Raw genomic sequence first — 27,757 nt, 5'->3', positions numbered from 1 at the left:
GTTCTTCTTCACTTTCTGCCATAAGGGTGGGGTCATCTGCATATCTGAGGTTATTGGCCAAGGTTTAAAGGAAATAATGAATATAAAGCATTTAACCAAGTGACTATAACTTTAAGCACTCAAAAATGTTATTAACTCCATTGAGTAAACTTCTTGTTAACTATGCAACCTTAAGCAAATGACTTAAATTCTATGTCTCAATTTCCTCAGCTGTGAAATGGGGATAAAAATAGTACTCATACACAACCTTTGGGGTTTGCCTGGTGGCCCAGTGGTAAAGAATCTGTGTTCCAAGGCAGTAGTTGCAGGTTCAATCCCTGGGTCAGGAAGATCCCCTGGAAAAGGAAATGGCGACCAACTCCCGTAATCTTGCCTGGGAAACCCATGGACAGAGGAGCCTGGTAGGCTACAAGTCCACAGGGTTGCAAAAAAACATGACTTAGTGGTGACTAAACAACAACACAACCTTTATCTGAGACCTTGGTTAAATGGTTTTCTGAATTTAGAATGTTTTAGATTTTGAAAAGTAATCCAATGCATATACCTTGTCACACCCCAAAAGCTTCTAGGGCAGTACCCAATAATCAAGTACATTTACAGTTCTGCAGCAAAATGTATGAATAGCCATACTAAGAGGACTAAATAAGAGACTCTATATAGCTGCATGGCAGGGACTTTCCTGGTGGGCCAGTGATTAAAACCCTGTGCTTCCAATGCAGAGGGCATGGGTTCCATGGGGAACTAAAATCTCACATCTCGCATGCCATAAGGAACAGCCATAATGTAAATAAATAGAAAATATTTTTTAAAAATAACAACATAAATAAATAAATAGCTGCATGGAAGTTTAGGTCAGGTTTTGTTCCCAAATGAATTTTTTAAAAGTATCATGTTCATGCGTTTTTCAATTCCAGAATTGTAAATAATGGATCATGAACCTGTACTTTATAAAGTAGTTGTAAGGATCAAATGAGTTGATACATGATACACTTAACAAATACTAAGTGGTAAATAAATTTTAGCTATTATTATTTTTTTTAATCACCAGAAAGGTGGCCTCAGAGATCAACGGCAAAAGAACTATTAAATAAAGAATGTTGGACCATTGGCTCTCCATGTGGAGGGGAAAATCAAATCCCTACTTCATATCATATCTCCAAATAAATCTTAGATGGATTAAAGTTCTGAAATTGAAAGCATAACTTGGAAACTATTAGGAGGCTATGTTGAATATTTTTACCTCAAGGTAGAAAAGGATTTCTTAATGCACAAAAAATTCTTAACATTCAGGAAAAAAGAAAAAAAAACCATAAACTTGAACTGACTAAACTGTAAAACTTGTATATTGCAAAAGAAAAGTATCCAAGGGGAGGGGGAGGAAGATTGGCTTTCCTTGAGTCTCTTTTAAGAGCAGGGAAAAACTTTCCCAGAAGCTGACAGCAAACATGGACAAAGTATACAGACTTGTGTCACACCTAAAACTAAACCAGCCTCTGGCAACGGTGATGGAATTATCCTTAGACCAGCCCGGAGATGGGAGTGGAGTCAGCTTCCCCTGAGATAGCAGCTCTCCTGGAAAGATGAGCTGGAAAGATGCCTCATTTGCCACCAGGTGTCATACACCAATAAAGAAGAAAGGAAACAGAGTGGTGCTTGTTTCAAGAAAGCAAAAAGCTTCCACCAGTTCTTAATAGAATTATATCTCATGACCAGAACTGTCTTATTTGGCTACCATAACTTCAGGGAATTCTAGGAAGATAGTGGAATAATATTTCCATAAACTTTATACTTCCCATATGATCAAAGAGACTGTGATATCAATATTACAGTATAAAGTGTCCAGTTGTATTATTTAGACTATTATGTCAAAGTCAGTAGATTTACAATTATATTGGTGGGGAGCAAAGTGAAATTTGTGAAGGGTAATGGAAATGTAAGAATTACAGGACCTTTGTTTCCTTTAAAAAATTATGTGACACAAATCTGAAAAGATACTAATATACATTAATTTTAACTATAGAAATGATAGTTAATTTTAATGATAATTTCAAAATAGTTTTATTTCCAATTTCTATTTTTTCCAACATTTATCATGGAATTTTTAAAAAAATACAGAAAAGTTGAAGAAAATCATGCAGTCAACACTCATATAACTACCACCTAGATTCTACAATTAATATTTTACCATATTTGATTTATCATATAACTCTAAGACTCATTTCTTTCTATTCATATCATCCATATTAATTTTTTATATGTTTGAAAATAAGTTGCAAATATAAGTATGCAGCTGCTTTACCCCTAAACACTTCAGTATGGATATCAACAACTTGGGTTTAGTAATTGTTTAGAGGCTTGGGGTTGTTCTTTGGGAAATTTTTCATACAATGAAATATACAAATCTTAAATGTAACCCAAGCCTCTATCAAGATATAGTATATTGCCATAACCCCTATAAGTTTTTTTTTTTTAATTCCTTCCTGGTCAATACAAGCCTCACTCATGCCCTAGAGGCAGCCCTGTTCTGATCTTTTTCCACCATTGATTACTTTTGCTTGTTCTTGAAATTTATATAGATGCAGAACTGAAAATAGATATGGTGGCTCAGACAGTAAAGAATCTGCCTGCAATTCGGGAGACCTGGGTTCAATCCCTGGGTTGGGAAGATCCCCTGGAGAAGGCAAAGGCTACCCACTCCAGTATTCTGACCTGGAGAATTCCATAGACTGTGTAGTCCATGGGGTCACAAAGAATCGGACACGACTGAGCAACTTTCACTTTTAATATGGGCTCTTTTGTGTTTGGCTTCATTTGCTCAACATTATAGTTTTGAGATCAATCTGCTTAAAAATCCCCTTTGTGCATCAAAGGACACTAGGAGCAGAGTAAAAATGCAAGCCACAAAATGGGAGAAAATATTTGCATAATGTATCTATAAGAGGTTAATATCTAGAATATATAAGGAACACCTATAATTCAATAACAACAAAAGATAATCTAACTGAGAAACAAGAGATTTGAATAGACATTTCTACAAAGAAGATAGACACAGATGGCCAAGCACATGGAAAGATGCTCAACATCACTAATCTTCAGAGAAATGTAAATTAAAATTACTTCACTCCCAGCAGAGTGGCTATTATAAAACACACATGCAAACACACACAAGATAACAAACAAAAAAAGTAAATAACAAGTATTGGAAAGGATTTTGAGAAATTGGGACCCTTGTGCCCTGTTGGTTGGAACGTAAAATGGTGCAGCCACTATAGGAAACAGTGCAGAGTTTCCTAAAAAAGCTTAAAAAAAAAAAAAAATTAACATTTGGTCCAGGAATTCCACTTCCGGGTAGACGACCAAAAGAACTGAAAGCAGAAACTCAAACAAATATTTGTACACACATATTCATAGCAGCGTTATTCACAATAGCCAAAAGGTGGAAGCAACCAAAGTGTCCATCAGCTGATTAATCAGCTAATGCATAAGCACAATGAGGATTATACATGCGATGGAATATAATTCAGGAAGGAAATTTTGACACATGCTACATCGATGAAACCTGAAGAAGTTAGGCTAAGTAAAATATACTAGTCACAAAAGGACAAATGCCTCTGAGCCACAACTAGAGAAGCCCGCACACCACAACGAAGACCCAGCACAGCAAAAAAACAAAACCCAACAAACCAAAGGACAAATGCTCTGTGATTCCACTTGCATGAAGTACCTAGAGTAGTCAATTGATGGAGACGGAAAGTAGAATGAAGGTTGCAGGGGGAGGAGAAAGGGAGGGGTGAAGAGTTAGCATTTAATGGGTACAGAATTTCAGTTTTGGAAGAAGAAAAAAGTCCTGGAGCTGGATGGTGGTGATGGTTGCACAACAGTGTAAATGTACCTAATGTCACTGAATTGTACACTTAAAATGGTTTAAATCGTTAAAATTTGTGTTTTGTGTATTTAATGACAATTTACAAGTTATGACAGAGGATAAGAAGGTCGGATGGCATCACCAACTCAATGGATGTGAGTTTGAGTAAACTCAGGGAGTTGGTGATGGACAGGGAGGCCTGGCGTGCTGCGATTCGTGGGGTCGCAAAGAGTCGGACACGACTGAGCAACTGAACTGAACTGAACTGAACTGAACCCCTTTCTGACATGGCAGAGCACATCTGTGTGCCCCCTCTGTTCTGGGGGCAATGTTTCTGACAGGAAGAGTGGTCTCAGATATCTATCTCGCTTAATAATTAGGACTTTTCCGTAACAAACTTTTCATTGTAATTAGTGAAAAATGTCACAAGATGTCACTCTTTAGCTGAAAAATTATTCCTATTTGGTTCAGTAGCCAGTAACTATAAGTAATGCCAGAGCATCAGATAAAAGCCTGTATATAGTACTTTGCTTATACAAACAAGGTTTTCTGGGGAAGAGAATCCATTTTACATCTGTGAAATGGATTAATAAGCTACTGTTTATAAAATCTATATTAATATTGCTTAACTTCATTGATACTAATTGTTTTTCAGTTTAAGTTGAACTGGTGTAAATCAAGACCTAACTAACTTTGCAAGTGATAGTAGTGAAATGCAAAGCTGAAATGTAAAGATCTTTGATCATTTGTAAAGTCAGGTGGCTTCTGGCTTTAACACTAAATGATGTGTGACATTGGGTAAGTCCTTTAATCTCTCTCATTTCACCAGAGTGGTAGAAATGTCCTTCCTTAGGTCAACATACACTATTGGATGTTTACTTTGTGCAAAATCATATTTAAATAAATTCTAATACTAAAATATTCTGATTTTTATGGTAGTAATCAAATTGCAACTGTTGAAATATAATACCAATGGGAGCTCAGTAACAGAAAATACTGTCCACAAGAAGACATTAGGAAGTATAATGAGACTTCTTGACCTCCTGAAGGAGTATTTTAGGAAAATATTTACTTGTATCAAACAATTATAGTCAGAGGTATAAACTCTTGAATTAAAAAATATCACATAAAAAAAAATATATCACATGTATTACTGAGAACAGTTTTAAAAAGATAATGGAGTATCCTGAAATGTAGAAAAAAATGCAGTTTAAATGTAAATATTTTTAAGATTCAAGAACATGTTAATTCTTAATATGTATACCTACAGCTGATTCATGTTGAGCTTTGACAGAAAACAACAAAATTCTATAAAGCAATTGTCCTTCAATTAAAAAATCAATAAATTAAAAAAATAAAGATTGGAGAAAGAAAAAAAAAGAACACATTAACTCTTAAAGATTAACCATTTGAATTGGTAATATTATACTATAATAACAATTTTTAAACTTCTAATTTCTGTAAGAAGTTAAGTTTGATTTATAATACCTAAAATTAATCAAAAGATCAATGCTCATCCCTGGGTGAAATGCTGGACAATATAATAAGTCAATAAACTAGGATATTACATTTTTATCAGTAGTAACAGTTACTAGGATTAATATTATTAGGATGAGAAAAATTTTTCAAAATCGTGGGTGAAAATAAAGAACTCAGAATGATATAAAAATCAGAGTGTAAATAGTGCCCAGTTTAGGCTATTTACAGTTGTTTTCGCTTCATTTCATTTTATTTAACTCTTAAAACTCAGATATTTCTGTTTCAACTTTCATTTCCAAATGATTAAACATGTAAAAGGAGAAGGGGGTATAGTAGCTAAAGGGTACGGGGTTGCTTTTTGTGGTCATAAAAATGTTCCAAAATTAACTGTAGTGATAGTTGAACATATCTGTGAATATATTAAAAACCATTGAATTTTACACTTTAAATGGGTGAACTGTATAAAAGGGCTTCCCTGGGAGCTCAGACAGTAAAGAATCTGCCTGCAATTTGGGAGACCTGGGTTTGATCTCTGGGTTGGGACGATCTCCTGGAGGAGGGCATGGCAACCCTCTCTAGCATTCTTGCCTGGAGAATCCCCATGGAAGAGAAGCCTGGCAGGCTACAGTCCGTGGGGTGGCAAACAGTCGGACACAGCTGAGCGACTAAGCACAGCAAAATGGTAAATAAAGCTGTTATTAAAAGGGGAAGGAAGCACTATTCAAACATTTTTTCCATTACTGCAAATATAGTTATGAATGCCTATTTTTAGAAGAGTATTGAGAACAACTGATGTGGAGGGAGAGTTAAGTTGGAAGTATGGGATTAACAGATGCACACTACTGTATGTGAAATAGATATACAGCAAGGGTTTACTGCAGATCACAGGGAACTATATTCAATCTCTTGTAATAAACTATAATGGAAAAGAGTTTTTACAAGGAATATTGCTATATATGTATAACTGAGTTACGTTGTTGTATACCTGAAACTAACACAGTATTGTACATCAACGATAATTCAATTAAAATAAATACAGTTCAAGTAAGAAAAAAAAAAAAGTAAGAGGAAAGAAAAGAATGACGTTAAAATTCGCGTGATTAAACCCTGGAATCAAAAGAGATTTATATTTCATGTTATAGCATCACTTCCATCATACGTGTGTGTGTGTGTGTGTGTGTGTGTGTGTGGCGCGGTGATGGGAAATCTCCCAGTGAACGAGAAGTTGGGGAGGGGCGTAGTGGGGGAGGCCCCTTCTGTTCCATTGATAACACGTTCATTCACTGGGAGTCGGCTAAAACAGACTAATCCTTCACGCAGTAATTCGCTCCACCTTAATAAGGCCCTGCCACCTCTCCCAGAATTCGGTAAGTTCAAAGTGCAGTAAAAGTGCATTTTTCCAAAGAATAATTTGAAACGATACTGTATATAATTACTGGAGGGTGAAGAGAGGGGGTAGAGGGGGAAGTCGTAATTACCAGGCGTCGCTTTGCTATAGTATTTGCACTGGGGAGATAACCTCAATGCGCAAATAGTTTCAAAAAGATTGTTTAGACAGTAATGGGCTTTTTCTCAGGAAAACTTCAGAAGGGCCTTTCGCAAGCTGCTACTGCCCCCTGGAAACCAGCGCCCAGGGAGTCTGGGGAGGCGGGTTGGCAGATGCCTGTCCTCGGTCAGTAGCCGTCTCTGCCTCTGTCCCCAGGACCAAAGGATGCTGCTCTCCTGGCCCCGCTACCGCTGAAGCGCCCAGGGGGTCCCTGGAGAGCCGACCTGAGCGCGGACACCTCAAGCCATGAGTCCTCTGAGGTGGCGAGCGTCCCTTTCGCTTCTGCTGCTGCTGGGCGGCTGCCTCCTCGCGGCCGCCGGGAGAAAGCAGGGGGCGGCCGGCGTCGCGGCCGAACCGGCTTCGGGCTCCGCAGGCGGCTCCTCCGGCCGCTTTGTCAGCCCCGAGCGGCACACGTGCAGCTGGCAGCTCCTGCCGCCCGCCCCAGGGCCCGAAGCCGGCAGCGAGCTGGCGCTGCGCTGCCAAAGCCCGGACGGGGCGCGCCATCAGTGCGCCTACCGCGGAGAGCCGGGGCGCTGCGCCGTTTACGCCGCCCGCCGATCGCACTACTGGAAGCAGGTGCTGGGCGGGCTGCGCAGGAAGCGGCGGCCCTGCCACGACCCCGCGCCGCTCAAGGCCCGTCTGTGCGCCGGCAAGAAGGGCCGTGGCGCGGAGCTGCGCCTGGTGCCCCAGGCATTCCCAGTCGTCAGCCCCAAGGCGGCGGCGGGCTTCACCCGGGATCCCAAGCCCCGGGCCAGGAGCCGGGGGCAGCCCCGAGAGCCCGCGCTCGGCCCCGCGGCAGGGGCCCCGCCTCCCCCGAGCGCGCCGCCCAAAGGGAAGCCCTCTGAGCAGAAGCCCAAAGGGGGCAAGAGGAAGGCGGCCTGGGACCCAGATGAGGAGCGACCACTGGGGACCGGGCCTGATCCCGACGGGCTGGACGAGAACGCGAAGCTCACGGACACCTACTGTGCTGAGAAGTGGCACTCTCTCTGCAACTTCTTTGTCAATTTCTGGAATGGCTGAGGATGCGGGCCTGGGGAAGCCTGGGGAAGAAGGGTAAGGAGCGGGGGAGGTGGGTCTATGCCCAGCCGGGGAGGTAAAACTAAGGGCATCCTAGGCCAGGAGATGCAGGAGAGTGGGGAAGAGTCCCGGTTCTAGAAGGGGACTGGGATTAGAGCGGGGGTGGGGGTAGGGAGCTTGGGATGGGAGTGTAAAGGGTGTGGACAGTGCCTGAGACAGCAGAGAAGTTAAAAAGTATTGAGTCGAGCCTGATTAAAAGCAGAAGAAAGAGTGGAAACAGACGTAAGTAGGCATACCTTAAATGTGCAAAAACTGTTCACTGGGGAGAGAGATGGGTACAGAGAAAGGCTGAAAAAAGGAAGTGGGAAAAAGTGACTAAAATGATGTGACTCCTGTGGGAAGCAGGATACAATGTACACTATTTAACACATTTATATTACAATTGATAACCTGAGCCAGACTGAATTTTCAGTGTCTTCTCATCTACTCGACTGACAAGATTACCAACTTTTTTTCTCTTTAGGAATTAGTATGAACTTGGGTGCTGTCTCCAGTCATAAATGATCCCTGTAGGGATCAAAGCCAATGGGAGCTCAAAATTGATTCCAGTGAAAAGATTTTCCAGATGATTTGCCTCTGAATTCTTTTAGAAGTATTGCTTTTAAACAGAGTGATGCCTGTTATTCTGAAACTTTCCCATTAACCTTCCAAATTCAGAAGTGAATTATAGAAGTTGGTTTTAAAAAACAATTCTCTTTGTGTTTGATCGTGTTTTTAAAAACAGCTAAAATGTAAGCACACATCTCAGAATGGAAGTCATATCTCTGTTTCATGTAATTAATTGTTAACATATTCCATTTTAAATAAGATGTAATAATAGACTTTGCACACGTTAGGTGCTCAATAAAAACTGTATGGCTAGATTTAAAGAACTGGCAGAACAATGGAAATTTTTATTGCATTTGATCTAGTTCTGACTATATCTTAAAGTTAAGTTCCTAAAAATACCTTGAATTGCTGGGGGAAGACAAGAAGTAACAAGTCTGCATAAGGGAAAAATCACAAATTGGCAAACCTGGGCCCTATCATTCCTCTGTTTGCCCTGTGTGTAGTTATATCATTTTTATGCTCTTCCTCTCTTCCTCCCAATTGGGATTTGTTGCCAGCATTGAAGATTAAATAATTTCCTATAAAAAGCCAGATGTTTGAATTCTCATGTAAAATTAGATCTAACATTTGACATACCTTTCTACATGGCAACATGATGCTGAAGTTGGCTGCCCTCTTTAGATTAGATGTATTTTCCTTAAGATTTATTTATTTCATTACTTTTGGCTGCGGTGGATCTTCGTTGCTGCCCACAAGCTTTCTCTAGTTGTGTCTAGCAGGGGCTACTTTTCATTGTGGTTCAAGGGCTTCTGACTGTAGTGGCTTCTCTTGTCGCAGAGCAGGGGCTCTAGGGTGCAGGAGTGTGGGCTTCAGTAGTTGCTGCAAGTGGGCTCAATAGTTTCGGCTCCCAGGCTCTAGAACAAGGGCTCAGTAGTTGTGGCACCCGGGCTTAGCTGCAGCATGTGGGATCCTTCCAGACCAGTGATCAAACCCAGTGTCTCTTGCATTGCAAGGTGGGTTCTTAACCACTGGACCACCAGGGAAGCCCCTAGATATATTTTCCTGAGTTTTTCCACTGCTCCTGCACACCTTATCAGTCGACTTTATTCATTTATATTATAGGGCTCAACCTCTGAGACATTTGAGCCACCACCAGATAGAAGGGTTTTTGGCTGACCTGTTCTTCTCACCTCTTATCCTTTAAAACAATTGTAAATGCAACAATCTGACAGATACTGAATATCTCCTGAACTTCTCCCTCCTTGAACAGCCAGCCCCTCGAAAATGTAAGCTTTTACCTGTTCTGTACATTCTTCACACAATTGGCAAAACATTGAGATGACAACCACTTGAAATCAGAGTGTTTCTGCTTTTGGAGGCTTGGGGACCGTAGCTGCCCTCCCAGCCCCAAGGCTCTCTTACAACTTCAAAGAGCAGTTCTCCTTACTTCCTGCTGGATGTTTAAGGGCTTCAGAGCTTTGATGAACGTACCCCGAGTTTGTCCCTCCTGTGACCTCTGACTCACCACATTCAAACTCTTCCCCATTTAAAAACAGGCTCCAAAGCTCTCCTCTCCCTTTTGTAAAGCAAGGCGGCTGCTTCAGCCATATTAAAAGTATTCAGTGGTCATTATGTACAGAAAACAGCAGAACTAAGATAATGTAAAGTGCCACTAATAATGACTAGCCAAGGCAAAATACCTTGGGCTTCCCTGCTGGCTCAGATGGTAAAGAATCTGCCTGCAATGCAGGGGACTTGGGTTCGATCCCTAGGTTGGGAAGATACCCTGGAGAAGGAAATGGCAACCCACTCTAGTATTCTTGCCTGGAGAACCCCATGGACAGAGTAGCCTGGGGGTGGAGGGGTGTTGCAAAGAGGTGGACACGATTAAGTGACTAACACACACACACAAGGTAAAATACCTAAGAATAAACTCAATGAAAAAATATGCAAGAGCTACATGTAGAACACAGAAATACACTTGAGGGCAGAACAGAAAGACCTGAGTAAATTAAAACATATATGGATTGTGATTATGAGTATTATTAAAGAAGGCTTAATATTCAAAAGTGTCAACTAATCTACACATTTAAACACGATAACAACAAAATGCCAAAAGGATTTTGTGGTGTGAGAACTAGGTAGACTGATTCTAAAGTTCCAAAGGAAAACCAAAGTGAATTTGGGGACTGGATGGGTGCAGGGTTGTATGTTTCAGAGAGGAAGAGAAAAAAAGAATGCTTTCATTAAGGGCACAACTTGAAATGGCTAAATACAGAATCTCCCAAAGGACTGTCAGCAGCACAGTGCAAAACAATGTAAATGACGTGAGGGCACTGTTTCTAGGTAACCACAGGGACTCTCCATAAAAGGCCAGAAACTTCCGACCAGCACTTCAGTTGACAGTTGCTGCCTTTGAGCTGGGTGGTCATGTGATCGTGGCAAGGCTGAGGACCCTAAACCTTTGATGCATACATTCTTTTGTTCCCAGGCATAATGATCACAATGAGGACGATTCTTCTCCACATGGAGACAGGGAGAGGGCCCTTATGCATTGATTTTAAGATGTAGGTAGAGAGGTTGAAGGGAAGAAGACTTGTGTGGGATCCCCAGAAGGGTGAGAGGTCACAATTTACATGTAATCTAGTGTCAGTACTCCATGGGAGTGTCACAGGATGAAATATTTCCCAGTATTTAGAAGCAGCTCTTTCCCTTCTCTCTTTTCTCCCTTCTGATTATTACTCAAGGATTGGGAGGGCTCTCAATTATATTTAAAAAGGCAAAGCAAAAGAACACACAACACAACAGAACACACACACACACACACACACACACACACACACAGGATTAGAGTACTTTGAAAACTTATTGTTGGCATTGTGCCCCAGAGGAGGAAGGACAGTCACATCTTTTATTCCTGAGCTCACACCAATAGTCTCCACCATGTGGGTAGGCAACCAGCTTCTAAGATGGCTTTGGATATTCCTGCAAAGCCCTGTTAAAATCCACAGCATAAACCCTCAGTAAAATCTGGAGGGTGAAATCACTTTTAGTAACTGTGAATGGCTGGCACCTACAGTTATAAAAACTTTGAGTGAGTCACTGAGAATGAAGGAGGACCTCAGTGCAAGATGACAGCATGCTTGCCTGAAAGCAGGCTGGCTGGCTTAGAAAGGCTGGGGGCGGACGGAACTTGGGAGAGCTGAAGTTATTTGCCGGAGGGATAATTAGCCTCATGGGACCAGCTGGTAGCCTGTAAGAGGGCAGGGGCTGGAAGTGGCCAGCAGGGGCATTGGGCTGCAGCCTCAAAATCTGGCTACTGTTTAATGGTAAATTTGTTCAAAATAGTACAGGAGGCCTTCTCTTTTAATAGCCATGAAATTTCATTTGCCATTTAAATAATAACTATAGTTTAATGTCAATGATCTTCTTGAATTTTGAAAATAACTTAGACATAACCATTTAGACTGGCTGCTGCTGCTGCTAAGTCGCTTCAGTCGTGTCCAACTCTGTGCAACCCCATACATGGCAGCCCACCAGGCTCCTCTGTCCCTGGGATTCTCCAGGCAAGAATACTGGAGTGGGCTGCCATTTCTAGGACTGGTGTGTTATTTTGGTAATGAATGCCGGTTCACAAAATTCTGTATCAATAGCATGAAAGTTCCTTTATCATTCTATTATTTTATCTCAAAGTTTGCCATTAGATCCTAGTTGAAATTCATAGTCTTTCCTGGTCCTTGTTAAATACTGAAAGTGAGAGCTCAGATCTAAGAGTGAGAAGGGTTAATGAGTTTGTGAACTTGCCTTGGTGGCCTGTTCTCAAGTCTGAACCCTGCAAGTGTTGGGGAACAATGGTTGCCTATTAATCTCCCAGGTGAACAGCTGGTGGGGATCAAAGGCACCCCCTGCACTGTGTGGTTTTGCTCAAACTGACTTCCCACTTAACCCCCCAGGAAAAGAGCCCTGCTAGGTCCCCAGGGAGCAGTGGGCTGTGCTAAACCCAGAAGCACATCTGAAGGAAGGTCTGTCCCACTAGCGTTTCTTTGGAAATGTGCCAGGGGAGGGTATGGGGGTAAGGAATTGGTTCTCAGAGCTGTGGAAACAGGGATGGGAATACGAGGATTATTTAGGCAGAGACATCACACCAAGTAGCATTTCCCTCTTTAGGTCCTCCTCCAACATTTGCAGAGTCTGGAGCAAGAATTCCAGTGGAGCGAAGTCCACTTACTGTATGTCTGAATAGTAAATAATCATGACACAAGCTAGAAAATATAGTCTATCCTCCTGTCTCAACTATACCTTTGAACAACAAAATTTTAAATATATACATATGAAAACTATAATTTTTATATGATTAAAAGTTGGTAAATATCAAAGAAAATGAATTCACATATATGTGGGACTTTCCTGGTGGTCCAGTGGTTAAGACTCTGTGCTTCCACTGCAGGGACACAGGTTCAATTCCTGATTGGGGAACTAAGATTTCCACATGCCGAATAGCAGGGCTAAAACAAAATAAAACAAAAAGGTCCTTCCTTGGTGGTCCAGTGGTTAAGACTCTGTGCTTCCAATGCATAGGGATGCAGGTTCAATCCCTGGTTGGGGAACTAAGATCCTACATGCCATGCCAAGAAAATAGTTTTTAAAAAATTAAGTTTAAAAAATGTAATGCAAGGAACATCTTCATGCTGGAAAGATGTATTTGTTATTTTCAAGGATCCTTACACCCCCCCCCCCAAAGTTTCAGAGGTCTCTTCCTTTTCATCTAGCTTGCTGATTTCATGGATGCAATCTTCTTTATCAGGTAATAGTCCAAAATAACATTTGAGGTTTTGATTTCTGATTTAAAAGGGATAATTCTTTTAAATTTTTAATTGCTTTGATTAGTCATTACTTCTCCACTTAGTAGTTAAATATTCATTAAAGAATTTATATGTATTTTTTCACATTCTGTATGGTCTTAACCTACAGCTTAGGGTTTAAAAAAATAAACAGATCTCTCTGAAAATGTTCTATTTCCTTTTTTCCTCCTATGAGTTCCATTTGGATATTTTCTCCCACAATCTTGACTAGTAATTCATTCTCAGTGATCTAAGGGATTAAAAAATAAAGTGTAATATGGATAAACAACAGGTACTACCGCAGAGCATATGAAACTATGGTCAAGATCCATAGTACACTCTTGGGCACAGTGCACAAATTTAAACTCCAGAAATATGCCAGGGAGGTTGAAAATAATCACAATTGTATAACATAGTTACTGTAAAAAGAAAAAGCAAACGTAAAACATTAAATTTTACTGGATTTTGGATTTTTTAAAAATTTAGTTAAAAGTTCACAAATTTATTTTGTGAACAATTGAAAAATTTTAAATATGGCCTCTATTTTAAGTGGCATTATTTAAGCAGAGTTATGTATCTTAGGTGTGATAACAGTATTATGGTTATAAAGAAAAACGTCCTTATGCCAATTCCTGCATGTGAATTATTTCAGGGCAAAATGTTAGATCTGAAATTGTAAGTAATTCAGGAGAAAGAAACCTCTATGTAGATATATGATAAAGCTAATGGCAAAATGCTAACAAATGGTGAATGCAGATGAAGGGTAGAGAAACATTCATTTGTCTTGTTGTATTACATTTTCAACTTTTCTAACCCTAACCCTAATCTAGCCCCATGATTATCTTAAAATGTTTTCTAAATTATTTGAATTGCAGTGAGAAAATGTGGTCCTGAGAAATATATCTATGGTGATTAAATGATGAGAGTGGGGAAAAAAAGAAGGCAACACTAAAGGAGCCACGAGTATATCTAGAGGAAAATAAATTTGGCAAACCAAAGTACTGCGCATGGTCCTTGGGAGCGAGGGATGCTCCGTGCCCCGGGTGACGTATTGTGCGTGTCCGGCGATGCTCCGCGCGCCTGGGAATGCTCCACCGCGGGCGCGCACAGGGTTAACTGCAGGCCGAGGGGCCCCGTGCATCCTATGCCCGCCCACATTCCGCCTCTGAATGGAGGCGATGGTCTGATTCCGGTGGGGTGATGTCGCCGCTGGCATCCAACATTCCCACTGGCCAGGCCCCCAGCCCCTCCCGGGGCCGACACTGCGCTCGGGAGTCACGTTATCTTCACCACCATTCACGCGGCCCGACGGGGGTTACAAAACGGGACATTAAGAAGTCTGAGGACGTCGTCGCAGAATCTAGAAATGCTGGGCTAGAGACGTGGAGACAATGACTGGGGTTCTGAAGGCCCCCGTCGTCGACCAGCCTAGTAATCTAACTCCTTCCGTGATGTGACAGGGGGTCCTGTGTTTGCAGCTCTGTTTGTCTGAATTTTGGAAAGAAAACTTGGTACAATTTGAGAAGTGTGTGTGCGCGCGCCCTTTCATTAAGTCCCTATGAACCAAACAAAAGAGACCTTTCCCGATTTGCCCTTGTCTTAACTTTATAAAGCACATCTCATAAAATATAAGCTTTTAAAAAAATAACAGAACCGGTTTTTAAGTCGAGCGACCTAAATAAAAATAATATATTATGTTCATATATCGTGCTCCACCAAATCTAATAATTTATCATTCTTCTTGTAATAACTGTATCTTTGATACCTTCAGCTGGTTATATTTCCTAAAATATTTTATAGAATATATAAAACATAAAATAACGTGAATGCTTCATTTTTATCACCTATCCAACAACCATGAAAATTAGAGAAAGTGTGATTAAGTGGGCAATACAAAGTGACATTTATTATCACTAGAGAAAGTAAACCGGCATGTACAGAATGAGTAAAAGGAAATGTCCAAATAGAAAATTCATTCACTCCTTCAACTAGTACTTAGAGAACCGACAATGCCCCAGGCTCCGGCGAATCAAGAGTGTGTGGGACACCCTTGCCTTTCAGAATCTCCCAGTATTCTTGAGAAAGACCACTGAGTGAGGGGGCCAGAATTATGAAAGAGTTAAGTACCAGGTGCTGCAGGAGCCCATGGGAGGGACATACAACTGGGTCGGGGTCATGGAGGTGTGTGGAGGTGACAGAAAGGGGGAACCAGTGAAGGCTCCCTGGAGGAGGAAATACTGAGCTGAGATCTGAAGAATGAAGTGGGGCCTGTGGTTCCCTAACTTGGTGGGCATTAGCATCACCTGGGGAGGGACCTCCCTGGTGGTCCAGAGGCTGACTTCAGGCTCCCAGTGCAGGGGGCCAGGTTCCATGCCTAGTCAGGAAATTAGAGTTTGCATGTTGCAACTAAGTATCTCACATGCCTCAACTAAGACCCAGAGCAGCCCCCACACCCCCTCCCCCCAGGGGAAACAAAAAGTCCTCTGGGGAGCTTCAACAAATCCCTGTTGCCAAGGTCACACTCTGATTAAATCAGAATGTCTAGGGGTGAGAACCTGGCAACAGTGTTTTCAACAAGTATTTTAAAACCCAGGTAGCGCCAACTATAGCAAAGTTGTGGGAATTGCTAAGGCAAATGGAGGGAAGTTTCCTGAAGGAAAATGTTTGCCCAGCAGGCATGTAGTAGTTGTTAGTCACTGTTCTTGCTTCCAGCTTCTGCTCTGTACCACCTGCCTGTAGTACACATTTCAGGAAATGGTTATTGAAGTTGGAGAAAAAGCCAATCAAAATCTGGACGTATGAGAAAAGCAGGCACTCCAAAAGAACGCCCGCTATCACTCCTTAGGGTCTGAAACTTACAATGGTAGGTCCTCCCCTAAAGACAAGGTAAATGCAACATTCTGACAAGGGGGGGTGGGGGGGCAATGGCAACCCACTCCAGTATTCTTGCCTGGAGATTCCCATGGACAGAAGAGCCTGGTGGCCTACAATCCATGGGGTCGAAAAGAGTCAGACACAACTGAGCAACTAACACTCTGACTTCAGACAACAGTTACAGGATTACTGTTTCTATCTTGAAAATGGCTGCCCCCTCTTTACTAAAAAAAAAGGCACCACTTCTGCTGTTATGGGTACATTAATCATGAACTGTCAAGAAAAACCTGAGGAGGAGGCCACTGGAAAGAGTACTTCTCCAAGTGAGTGGAGTAAACTGTGTGGAGCAGAAGCTAGGGCTCTTCCACCCAGGGGCCACTTTCTCTGCCCGCTGCTCTAGGAGCAGGATTTGCCCATCAAGCTCTCCTAGCTAAGCATTCTCTGAGACGCTATTCTACCTGGGCAAGAAATAGCCTCTTGGAATTTACCTCTTGTTATATAAATGACTTGGAAATGAACAGAGATCATTTTGTTGTTTTTGAGATTGCATCCAAGTACTGTACTTTTGGACTCTTTTGTTGACCATGAGGTCTACTCCTTGGACTGCAAGAAAATCTAACCAGTCAATTCTAAAGGAAATCAGTCCTGAATATTCATTGGAAAGGCTGATGAAACACCAATACTGTGGCCACCTGATGCCAAGAAATGACACACTGGGAATGATCCTGATGCAGGGAAAGACTGAAGGTGGGAGGAGAAGGGGACGATAGAGGATGAGATGGTTGGATGGCATCACTGACTCGATGGACATGAGTTTGAGTAAGCTCTGGGAGTTGGTGATGAACAGGGAAGCCTGGTGTGCTACAGCCCATGGGGTCGAAAACAGTCAAGACATGACTGAGTGAACTGACTGATATACATGGCAGTTCCAAGCCTGCATGCTGTGCCCGTGTGCTCAGTCGCGTGGGACTCTTTCTGATTCCACTGTACTGTAGCCCGCCAGGCGTCTCTGTCCATGGGATTTCCCAGGCAAGAATACTGGAGTGGGTAGCCATTCCCTTCTCCGGGGGATCTTTCCGACACAGGGATCGAACCCGGATCTCTCGCATCAGCAGATGGATTCTTTACTACTGAGCCGCCTGGGAAGCCCAGGGCACTTTAAAAGGGAGGGGGGAAGAAAGCCTCTTGTAATTCAGATTGAGGCAGGCGTCATTTTCAGTAGATCAGAGACCACAGAATATGAATTCCACCCCACCCCCCAAGGGGTTGGGTACTATTCTCTGACATTCTAGGGGGCTTTCTGAAACCTAGGAAACTAGCGTGTCATCCTCAAGGAGAGGCCCAGAGAATGACTCTTACAGGGCTCTATCTTATAAACCTTTAGGAACCTTTGCATCTCTGCAGGAAAGTCAAGTGTAAGGTATTTATTTATTCTATTCCCCCACCCCTCCCCGCTCCAAGCACTAGTTGCAACTGTGATCCCATGGGATTAACAATCCCTGTGACCTAGATTCAAGTCACAAAGATGCTCCTCAGTCAGGGTTGGGAATGGTCTGGAGAGACAGCACTCTTTTCATTAGCTGTCCCATACATGATGCAATAAGGAGTCCAAGCCTCTGAAACCAACCAATCAGCATAAATCCGTGCAAAGTGGAAGCTGACCTGAAATGAAGCCAGTTCCAGGCAAAGCCCGTGGACAGGGAAGGAGAAGGAATGGAAGAAAACAAGTGTGGATTTTGCATTAGGCTTCCCAAGGGTAGCTGGGAGCTGTTGCTAAGCCCTGAAAATCAGTCAGTCAGGCTCTTCCAAAGATCTTTTTTCTCTTGAGCACAGTGTGGAAACGCCTCCTCCCGTTTATATGCAGTCTATAATCTGCCAAGTGTTTTCATTGACATGACCTCATCTGAGCCTCACAGCCACCCTGTGAGGTTGGCAGGGCATGCATGATCTTCCGCCCACCCCCTCTCCCCTGCCGCCCGCAATTAACATTGTGAGAAAATAAGGCTTAGGGTGTGTGCCCTGTAGGGAACAGCTGCTCCCGGACCTGTCTGACTTACAGTGCTCTTTCTACTCACTGTATTTCTTCAGTACCAACAGTATTGGGTATCAGGCTCAACATCAGTAGCTCTTTTTAAACCACCCTCAGACCTCATAAAAAATATGAATTTTTAGACCTCACTTGGATCTTTCCAAAGTCACCATCTGGGGCAGCACTGCCCCAGATTTTTAACCTGCACATTGCCCCGGTGATTCTGCTAAGAATCACTTTCGGTAGCTTGTCACCCAGACAAGATCCAGGAGGGTTTCACTTTAGTTCGCAGTTCCTGTGAGCTCTTGGGTCTAGTGTTTCCTTAGCCTTGCAGCACAAATTAAACAGTTCGTGTTTTAAAATGAATGAACCTATAAAAATTACTCCTTGGCTTCCCCCTCCTTTATCCCAGCATGGCCGTTATGGTTTTGGTTCTGGGCCAAAACAACTCTTTTAAAGAAGCCAGCCCTTGGGCCTCCCTTCATCCTTTCAAACAGTGATTTGCAGAAAATGCAAGGTAGCATCTCTTTCCTCTAGCATCCTAGTCTTAGGAACTGTCCCATGCTATTTATCCCCCTTTCTCCTACCTACCGCCCTTACTCAATTCTCATCAATCTTCCCTGGGCCTTCCCCAGGGAAGTGCTGGAGCCAGCAGAGCTCTGATTTATAGCACAGTTTCGTGCTTGGAATTATAGGAAAGCATAAGCACAGCTCTATACATGGGTGTCGCAATAGCTCCCTAGGCTTGGCCAGCTTCTTTCTCAATTGCAAACTCTTAACTGGCCCCACACCCCACTTCCCTCATACAGATGACATCCCAAGACCTTCAAGGGATAAATGATTGCCTTTCACACTGAATCAGTCTTCTCGAACTCAACGTTAGCTGAGCCTGCCCCTGCTGCTGCTGCTAAGTCACTTCAGTCGTGTCTGACTCTGTGCGACCCCATAGACAGCAGCCCACCAGGCTCCACCGTCCCTGGGATTCTCCAGGCAAGAACACTGGAGTGGGTTGCCATTTCCCTCTCCAGTGCATGAAAGTAAAAAGTGAAAGTGAAGTCACTCAGTCATGTCCAACTCCTAGCGACCCCATGAACAGCAGCCTACCAGGCTCCTCCATCCATGGGATTTTCCAGGCAAGAGTACTGGAGTGGGTTGCCACTGCCTTCTCCGGAGCCTGCCCCTAATCCTTGTTAAAATGTCCAGATACCAGATACCCTGGTCACCTATCATGTGCTATCTTCACCTGCTTCCTCCAGGTACCTCCAAACTTGGCTCAAACTATCCGTCTAGTCAAAGCTATGGTTTTCCTGTAGTCATGTATGGATGTGAGAGTTGCACCATAAAGAAAGCGGAATGCCGAAGAACTGATGCTTTTTAACTGTGATGTTGGAGAAGACTCTTGAGAGTCCCTTGGACTGCAAGATAAATGATCCTAAAGGAATCAGTGAATCCTAAAGGAAATCAGTTCTGAATATTCATTGGAGGGACTGATGCTAAAACTGAAACTCCAACACTTTGGCCACCTGATGCAAAGAACTGACTCATTGGAAAAGACCCTGATGCTGGGTAAGACTGAAGGCAGGAGGGGACAACAGAGGATGAGATGGTGGGATGGCACCACGGACTTGATGGACATGAGTCTGAGTGAGCTCCAGGAGACCATGATGGACAGGGAGGCCTGGTGTACTGCAGTCCATGGAGTCACAGAGTCAGACATGACTGAGCGACTGAACTGTACTTGGTCTCAGAGCCTTCAGCATCCCCCCAAAAATCCACTCAGGCCTTGAATCAATGAACTCCCAGGGATATCACTGCACTCATTTCAAACATATGTCCATGGCATTGGGCAGGATGATGGAAAACAGTCATGAATAACACTGATGTGGTTCCTGTCTATATGAAGTTGGTAGCCAATTTGGAAAGGCAGTTGAACAAGGGATCAAACATTGTGGCTATCAACTCTGGATGCACATTAGATCAAGGCTTATCCATGAGATGGGATGAAATATCTTGGTGGCAGTCCTGGGGAATCAAGAAGTATTCTCCAAGCTTCTTACCTCACAGGGTATTCTCGTAGCATTTCTTGCCTTCCATCCATTCCTTAGAGGGCTCCTGTGGAATTTCAACTACACAGATAACCTTCTACCACCCATTCCTGTCTCTATGACTGGGGCCTGAGTGGGAATGTGGTGCTGTGATGATGACTGTACTCGGTGGGACTCACAGTGCAGAGCATCACTCCTTGCACACTCTCTCCAGTGGGCAGCTCTGAAGACTTCAGAAGGCAAATGAAGAACTGTGAACGAGGATTTGCCTTTAAACTTTATTTGGGGGGATGCGGGCTAATGCTTTTATTATCTGTATTGGGGTCTAATCAGGTAAAAAGAAAAAAATAGCACATGGGAACTAGCATCAGAACAATGAAATACATACAGCTGACAAATATTTAACTCCCACTTTCCTCACTTATATATATATTTTTCATTTATTTTTATTAGTTGGAGGCTAATTATTTTACAATATTGTAGTGGTTTCTGCCATACATTGACATGAATCAGCCATGGATTTACATGTGTTCCCCATCCTGATCCCCCCTCCCACCTCCCTCCCCATCCCATCCCTCTGGGTCTTCCCAGTGCACCAGCCCTGAGCACTTGGGATCATTATAGACAAAACCTCAAAGTTTGCTATGAAAATTAATGGTTATTTTGGTAAAAAGCCTATTATGTAACACCACACAATCAGTGGCATTTATTATTTTAATCTCTAAAAAGGCTGGAAAATGCTGTTTTATGATTCACAGATCTACAAATAAATCTCCAGAGAGGTTGTACCAGTGCACACTCCCATCTGCAGTCCACAAGAATACCTATTTTTAGCTCCTCCACCACAGAGCATCATTCTTAAAAACAAAAGTTGACAATTTGATAGATAAAACTGATATAAAGTTATTTTAATTTTCATTCATTTTATTAATTCTAGTGAACTTTTCCCATCATATTTCTGTTTTGTCTATATTTTGTCTATATCTATTTTTTACATATAAAATTTAAAAATTTAAATGCAATCACGTGTCTTCTGATTTACAACTTTTGCTTTTACGCTTGTCTTCAGATTATATATTCACCTTTATCACCTTTTAGTTCTATTCCTAAAAAGCATTTTTTAGATTCAAATGGGATTTATTTTAGACTAGATGTAAAATATCTAACTTAATTTTTCCTTAAATAGTTAATTTCTTCTACTAGGAAGATATAATTCATTCTCTATAATTCTATATAATTCATTCTTTCCCTATTGATTGGAAATACTATTTTCATTCTTTCAATAACTTTAACCATCTCTTCTTATAATAATAGCATGTATTTTAATTATAGCCTTGTAGTATATTGTAGTATCAGGTAATGTGAATTCACGGGGGAAAATCTTGATACTGCATCTCGTTGGTGTGTCACACACTTGTTTGTGCACACTGTCGTCTCAAGTAAAACATACTACTTTGGGTAATGCAACCTAAGTTGAGATACTTTATATGATGGGACAGGATGCAGTCATTAAAAAGCTTTTCCAAGAGGAGTTATACTTTGGCTATAATGTTAAAAGATTCAGGTTAAATAATATGATCTGGCTTTGTTAAAACCAACAAGTTACCTGTCTATATGCATAGAAAACAGATTGTAAATAAATACACTAAAATGTTAGTGGCAAGCTGTTTATAAGTAATAGGATGACAAATAATTTTTAGCTGTATCTTAGCTGTATCTTTCAGCCTTTCCCAAGTTTTCTACAGTGAATGTGCTTTACTGTTACAAGCAAAACAATTAGTAATTAAAATTACTGAAATGTTTTAAGGTCCACCCCCAGTACTGGTCAGGAAGATTGGGGGAGTCAATCCCCCTCACCCCCACCCCCAGATGATACTGGCTCTTTCTCTCCAGAGTGAGTCATGGATGGGTATCCAGCCCTGAAAGAGCTCAACCTCTTGATCAGAGAGATATTGCCATTACAACACATTAAATGCCAAATAGTAGCATCTAGAATCTCCCGATGACCCTTTGTATTGCCAGCTGAGAGAGGGCTGTGGGTATCACCTCCTACTCCCCTCTTCGAACCCCACCCAGGAGGGCTGGGAGGAGGTATGCAAATGCTGGCACGTCTCTGACCTTCTAATCCTAACAGGAATGCTTAGGGTGTTAATTTGACCTTGTTTCACAGCTCATAAATCTACTTGGGGGCAAAGCTGAGCTGCCAGATGCCATCAAGCAAAACGCCATCTGAGGTTGGCAGTTGGAGTAAAACAGCCCAGACCCTGCCTCCATAAAGTCCAATAAAGAGCTCTGTGTGTGGGGGACTGGAAAGTAGCTGTCTCACGTTTTGATACAAGGGAACAAAACTGTGGGAAATGTGCACTTCTGATTATCTGGACTGGTGGTCTCCCCTATGCCCCCCGCCTGCCCACTGAGCCATGATCCTCATTCACTCACTATTCTTTGCATACAGATGGATCTATCTTGTTCCCTAACAACTGCTTGCAGACTCCTGTCAGATTAGTTTATTTAATCCCTGTCAGTAAACACAAACTAATTTCTCGCTACCAGGGAATCTGCTAGCCTTTTTATACTGAAATCTACTAAACTTCAGGCAGGTTGTCTCTGTCTAGATTCATTCTCCCATTATTTAGTGGTTAGAACAAAAACACTCTCCTCTTTCTGGGATAGAACATTGCCTCAGAAGAGCCCCCCACTATTTTCTCTTAACAAAGGTAGGGAAGAAGCTAACAAGTCAGTTTCAACCTCCAGATTACAGCTTCATCCGGAATCCATCTGTTCCTCCAACTGGTCAATTCACAATTGGGCTGATTTGAAATTCTAAGAAAAAACATCCTTTCCAGTATCTGTTTCAAGAGGGGAGGCAATGAGGCAGGCAGCTAAAATTTCAACTTCCTTCTAGGTCCAAGCCTCTTTGAAGGCAGGCTGGTGCAGTTTTCTGCCTTCAGCGTCATAAAGCTCCTCTGACAGATTCTGCACATCAACTAGGGTGAGGAGGAGAGCTGGCTCCAGGAGAGAGACACAGCAGTTAATCCCCCTGAAACTTACAAAGTACCAGCAAAGACCTACCCATTCTGCATCTCCACGTGGTAGAGGCAACCAGTGATATATTTCCAGAATCTAGATGAGAAACTCCTGTCTCCCCTGGGCTGATTTACTGGCTGCCAAGAACACAGCATCTTTGGAGGGTTGTAGGAAACAGGCAAAAGGAAATCGGAAAAAACTTACCAGCCATGGTTTTGGGCAAGTTTAACTCTGGAGCTCCAGTTGCCTTTATGTGGGATTATCTGGTTTATGATGCAGATATTTAATACATGGTAATTGTGGTTACTGATAGAACTGATAGAGTTGATAACTGTGATTTTTGGTATTACAGGTGGTAAATTTGAAAAATGATAACTATGATTATTGGTGTTGTCAGTAATGGATTTGATAAATAACTTGTTATTGTTGCTGCTGGTAATGCCACTACTAGCCATTTCTTCATATAATGGTGCGCGCTAAGCCACTTCAGACAGGCCTGACTCTGTGTGGCCCTACAGACTAGTGTGCCAGGCTCTTCTGTCCATGGGATTCTCCAGGCAAGAATACTGGAGTAGATTGCCATGCCCTCCTCCAGGAGATCTTCTTGAAACTGAGGGATTGAACCTACATTGGCAAGTGGGTTCTTTACCACTAGCGCCACCTGGGAAGCCCCTCATATAATGGTGAGTAGGCCTGAAAAGGGAATGGCAATTCACTCTGCTGCTAAGTCACTTTAGTTGTGTCTGACTCTGTGCAACCCCATAGACGGCAGCCCACCAGGCTCCTCTGTCCCTGGGATTTTCCAGGAGAGAACAGTGGAGTGGGTTGCCATTTCCTTCTCCATGCAACTCACTCTAGTATTCTTTTTTAAAAAGTCTGCTGAATTTGTTACAACTTTTTTTTTTTTAATGTTTCATTTTTTGGCCCCAAGGCATGTGGGATCTTAGCTCCCCCATCAGGGATCAAAACCTCAGCCGCTGCATTGAAGCCAAAACCTTAACCACTGATGTCCCCATTCCAGTATTCTTGCCTGGAGAATCCCATGGACAGAGGAGCCTGGCAGCCTACAGTCCATAAGGTCACAAAGAGTCAGACATGACTGAGCAACTAACGCACACACCAATACAGACTTAAAAGAACAAGTGAAGATCATATAAACCAACTGACTCACTTAACAAGTGTTTATTGAGCACATCTATGTGCCAGGGACTGTTTGAGGTACTGGCGTTACATCGATGGAATCCACCCTAGTGAAGTTTACCTTTCAGTGTGGGGAGACCAGGAATAAGTGTTAATTACATAGTCTAGAATGTCTTAGTTTAATGGGGAAAACTAGAGCAGGGTAAGGAGGATGTGAAGTGAGTTGGGGGAGAAGGGGGAGTATGCAGTGGCATTCCAAATAAGGTGGTTCTGGAGAAACTTCCTGAGAAGGTGATATCTGAACCACCAGGAAACAGGGGAAATGAATCACAGAGAATGCTGGGGAAGAGCATTTGAGCTGCAGAACAGCCTTTGCCAAGGACCTGAGGGTGGGGACACCCATGTTAAGAAAGCTGGAGTGGCCAGGAACAGAGTGGGAACCAGCATCACAGGGGTGCAGCAGCAGGTCGCGAAGGGTCGGGCTGGGCATTTTAAGGACTTCAGCTTTTTACTCCATGTGAAATGGAGAGGTGCTGCACAGTTCTGTGACGTAGTTGACTTATGCTTTAACAGGATCACTGTGGTGCCTGAACTGGAAGAAAGACTAAGAGATGTTGGGGTGGGGTTAGGGAGAGGTTGGTAGCGGACAAGGCTGAAAAGCAGGGAGGCCAACTGAGTTGAAGTAGGCAGTGAGGGGAAGAGGACGTTTGACTTACAACTAGAAGAATGGAGGACTTTCACTATGAAGACTGATGGCAGAGCAGGTCTGCAGGATTTTTTTTTTTTAATTAATTTTTACTGGAGTATAGTTGCTTTACAATGTTGTGTTAGCTTCTGCTGTACAGAAAAGTGAACCAGTTACATGTATTCACACAGCCCCTCTTCCTTGGCTTTCCTTTCCATTTAGGTCACTACAGAGCCCTGAGTTCCCTGCGCTATACTGCAGGTTCTCATTAGTTGTCTTATACATAGTAGTGTATATGTGTCAATCCCAATCCCCCTGTTCATTCCCACGTCTTGGGGGGATTTCCTAGTTATGTTTTGATCACCATGCTTGCAGACTTCTGCAGCTTAAAAAAAAAAACCACTTAGATATTACTTAACTCAAATCTCATCTTTAAACAAAATTTTTAAATGAGAGCACGAAGTACAAAATTCTAAAATACAAGATGGAAAGTTCACTCTCATCCTACCCCTAAATCTCCTGCCACCCAGATCTCTTCCTCAGCACAAATATGCTTTTGTGTTACTATTTCTTCTCTATATTTTACATCAGTAACTTACTATCCACATAGTTCTGAACCGTTTCTTTTTTCCACTCCATAATCTCTCTTGATCAGTACACGTAGGGCTGGCTCATTCTCTTCATGATTCCAGACATTCTAGTATACAGATGCACTACAATTTAACCAGTCCCCTACTGATGGAGACATGTGCTATTTATAACTTTTGTCTTTCCAGTAATGCTGTAATGTATTTTCTTATCAAAGGTCCTGTTACTCAAAGGGTATACCCACTGAAAATTTGGACAAGTATTGCTGTTTTCCTTCTAGATGTTTCTCAATGAAGCAAGAGACATTTTCTCCTCCACCAGTGGAACTCTACTAGCTGCTATCAGCATCCTTCTGTACCCACTGGTATCTAGCTGTTGGCCCAATCCCGAGTGCTCTTTTTCTCACAGGCTCTAGTTCCTCCACAACTTCCCCAAATTCAGCAACTAAAGGACTAACACCAGGCAGAAGCAGCAGTTTTCAGACTGGCCAGTGCCTCAGTGTTAAGTATTTTCAATATTCCTTCCTGTTTACTAGTAGGAGAGGTGAAAATTGGTATCACAGTATATAGTTAAGCTGCATTTCTCTTCTGGAAATGCTGTTTTAATTTTCTGTATACTGCTCATTTTCTATTAGGTTGTTGTTGATTCCTGATTTTGAAACATTTAATGTAAATAAGAAACTTCCTTGTATGTTGTAAACATTTCTTACAGTTTGCCATTTATCTTGTTTGCAGACAAAACTTTTGTGAAGTTGGACTTAATCTCTCTCTCTAGAACTTCTGCATTTTGTTATAACTGAAAGGCATTACTATACCAACACTGTCCTATGTTTTTCTTCTTGTAATTTAATGTAAAAAATGTAGTTTCATTTTTCTATCATTATATACTTGACTCAGCTGAAGTTTATTTTGATGTAAGAAACAAGGGTCCAACTTTATTTTGTCCAGATGGCTCCTCGCTTGTTGCCAAGACAATTATCTTACCTCCAGTTTCACAATATCCTACCTTTACCATATACTGTACATTTCAGACCATTTCTGGATTCTGTATTTCATTTCAGTGACTAGTTTATGTGCTAGTATTCCTATTTTAATAATAGTTTTAAAATATTTTTAATAAGTGATACAGCTAGCAGCCTTTCGGAAATCTTCTCAGCAACTTTTCATAAGAATCCTTGTACATTTCCTTTCCCATAGTCGCTTTAGGATCCGTGTACATAGTTTTCCACTCTTTCCCTTAAAAGGGTTATGTTATTTTTTAAATTAATTTTGGAGTCTAGTTGATTTACAATGTGTTAGTTTCTGGGGTACAGCACAGTTAATCAGTTACACACATACGTGAAGTGAAAGTGAAAGTCACTCAGTCGTGTCCGACTCTTTGCAATCCCATGGACTGTAAACCATGGAATTCTTCAGGCCAGAATACTGGAGTGGGTAGCTTTCCCTTTCTCCAGGGGATCTTCCCAACCCAGGGATCGAACCCAGGTCTCCTGCATTGCAGGTGGATTCTTTATCAGCTGAGTCACACAAAGGAGGCCCAAGAATATTGGCATTGGTATCCATTCTTTTTGTGATTCCATTTCCATATAGGTCATTACAGAGTACTGAATAGAGGTCCCGGTGTTATATAGTAGGTTCTTATTATTAATAGTTATCTATTTTATATATAGTAATGTGTATATGTAAATCCAATATGTTATTAGGTCATGGCAAATGTATATACTTATTTAAGGAGAACCAAAATCACTGTAATACTAAACTTTTCTGCCCAGGAATGGCAGATAGTATTCTATTTGTGCTAGTCTTATTTTATTCCTACATAACATTATTTTATTGTTTCTTCTTTATATACCCAGAAGTAGTATATTTTATTGGTAATGTCAAATTGTTTTTCAAAACACTCAGACCCACAGCAGTGAGAGATCCACATCCTCTAATACTTGCATTGTCAAATTTTTAATTTTTGTCAATTTCAGCAGGTGTAAAATGGTGTTACACATTACCTAATTTGAA

General features: G+C 41.9%; 1 protein-coding gene across 2 annotated transcripts; it reads left to right on the top strand.

The window, feature by feature from the left end:
• The first annotated feature begins 7,052 nt into the window (after positions 1 to 7,052).
• Positions 7,053 to 8,839, top strand: FGFBP3 (fibroblast growth factor binding protein 3). Of its 2 annotated transcripts, none has more exons than XM_070470645.1 (2): positions 7,053 to 7,889; positions 8,431 to 8,839. In XM_070470645.1, exons 1-2 carry the CDS (start codon positions 7,137 to 7,139, stop codon positions 8,440 to 8,442), a joined length of 765 nt encoding a protein of 254 aa, XP_070326746.1. In that variant the 5' UTR covers positions 7,053 to 7,136; the 3' UTR covers positions 8,443 to 8,839. The 2 variants fall into 2 exon arrangements, with proteins under 2 accessions (XP_070326746.1, XP_070326745.1); XM_070470644.1 differs by having other exon boundaries at positions 7,053 to 7,943.
• Positions 8,840 to 27,757: the final 18,918 nt, after the last annotated feature.

This window comes from Odocoileus virginianus, chromosome 7, assembly GCF_023699985.2.
Source record: "Odocoileus virginianus isolate 20LAN1187 ecotype Illinois chromosome 7, Ovbor_1.2, whole genome shotgun sequence".
Lineage (NCBI taxonomy): Eukaryota > Metazoa > Chordata > Mammalia > Artiodactyla > Cervidae > Odocoileus > Odocoileus virginianus.
This window is presented reverse-complemented; position numbering and strand designations above follow the sequence as displayed.

What these genes read in the sequence shown, in the direction of transcription:
- FGFBP3 (XM_070470644.1), top strand. Translation starts at nt 7,137, where the DNA reads ATGAGTCCTCTGAGGTGGCGAGCGTCCCTTTCGCTTCTGCTGCTGCTG.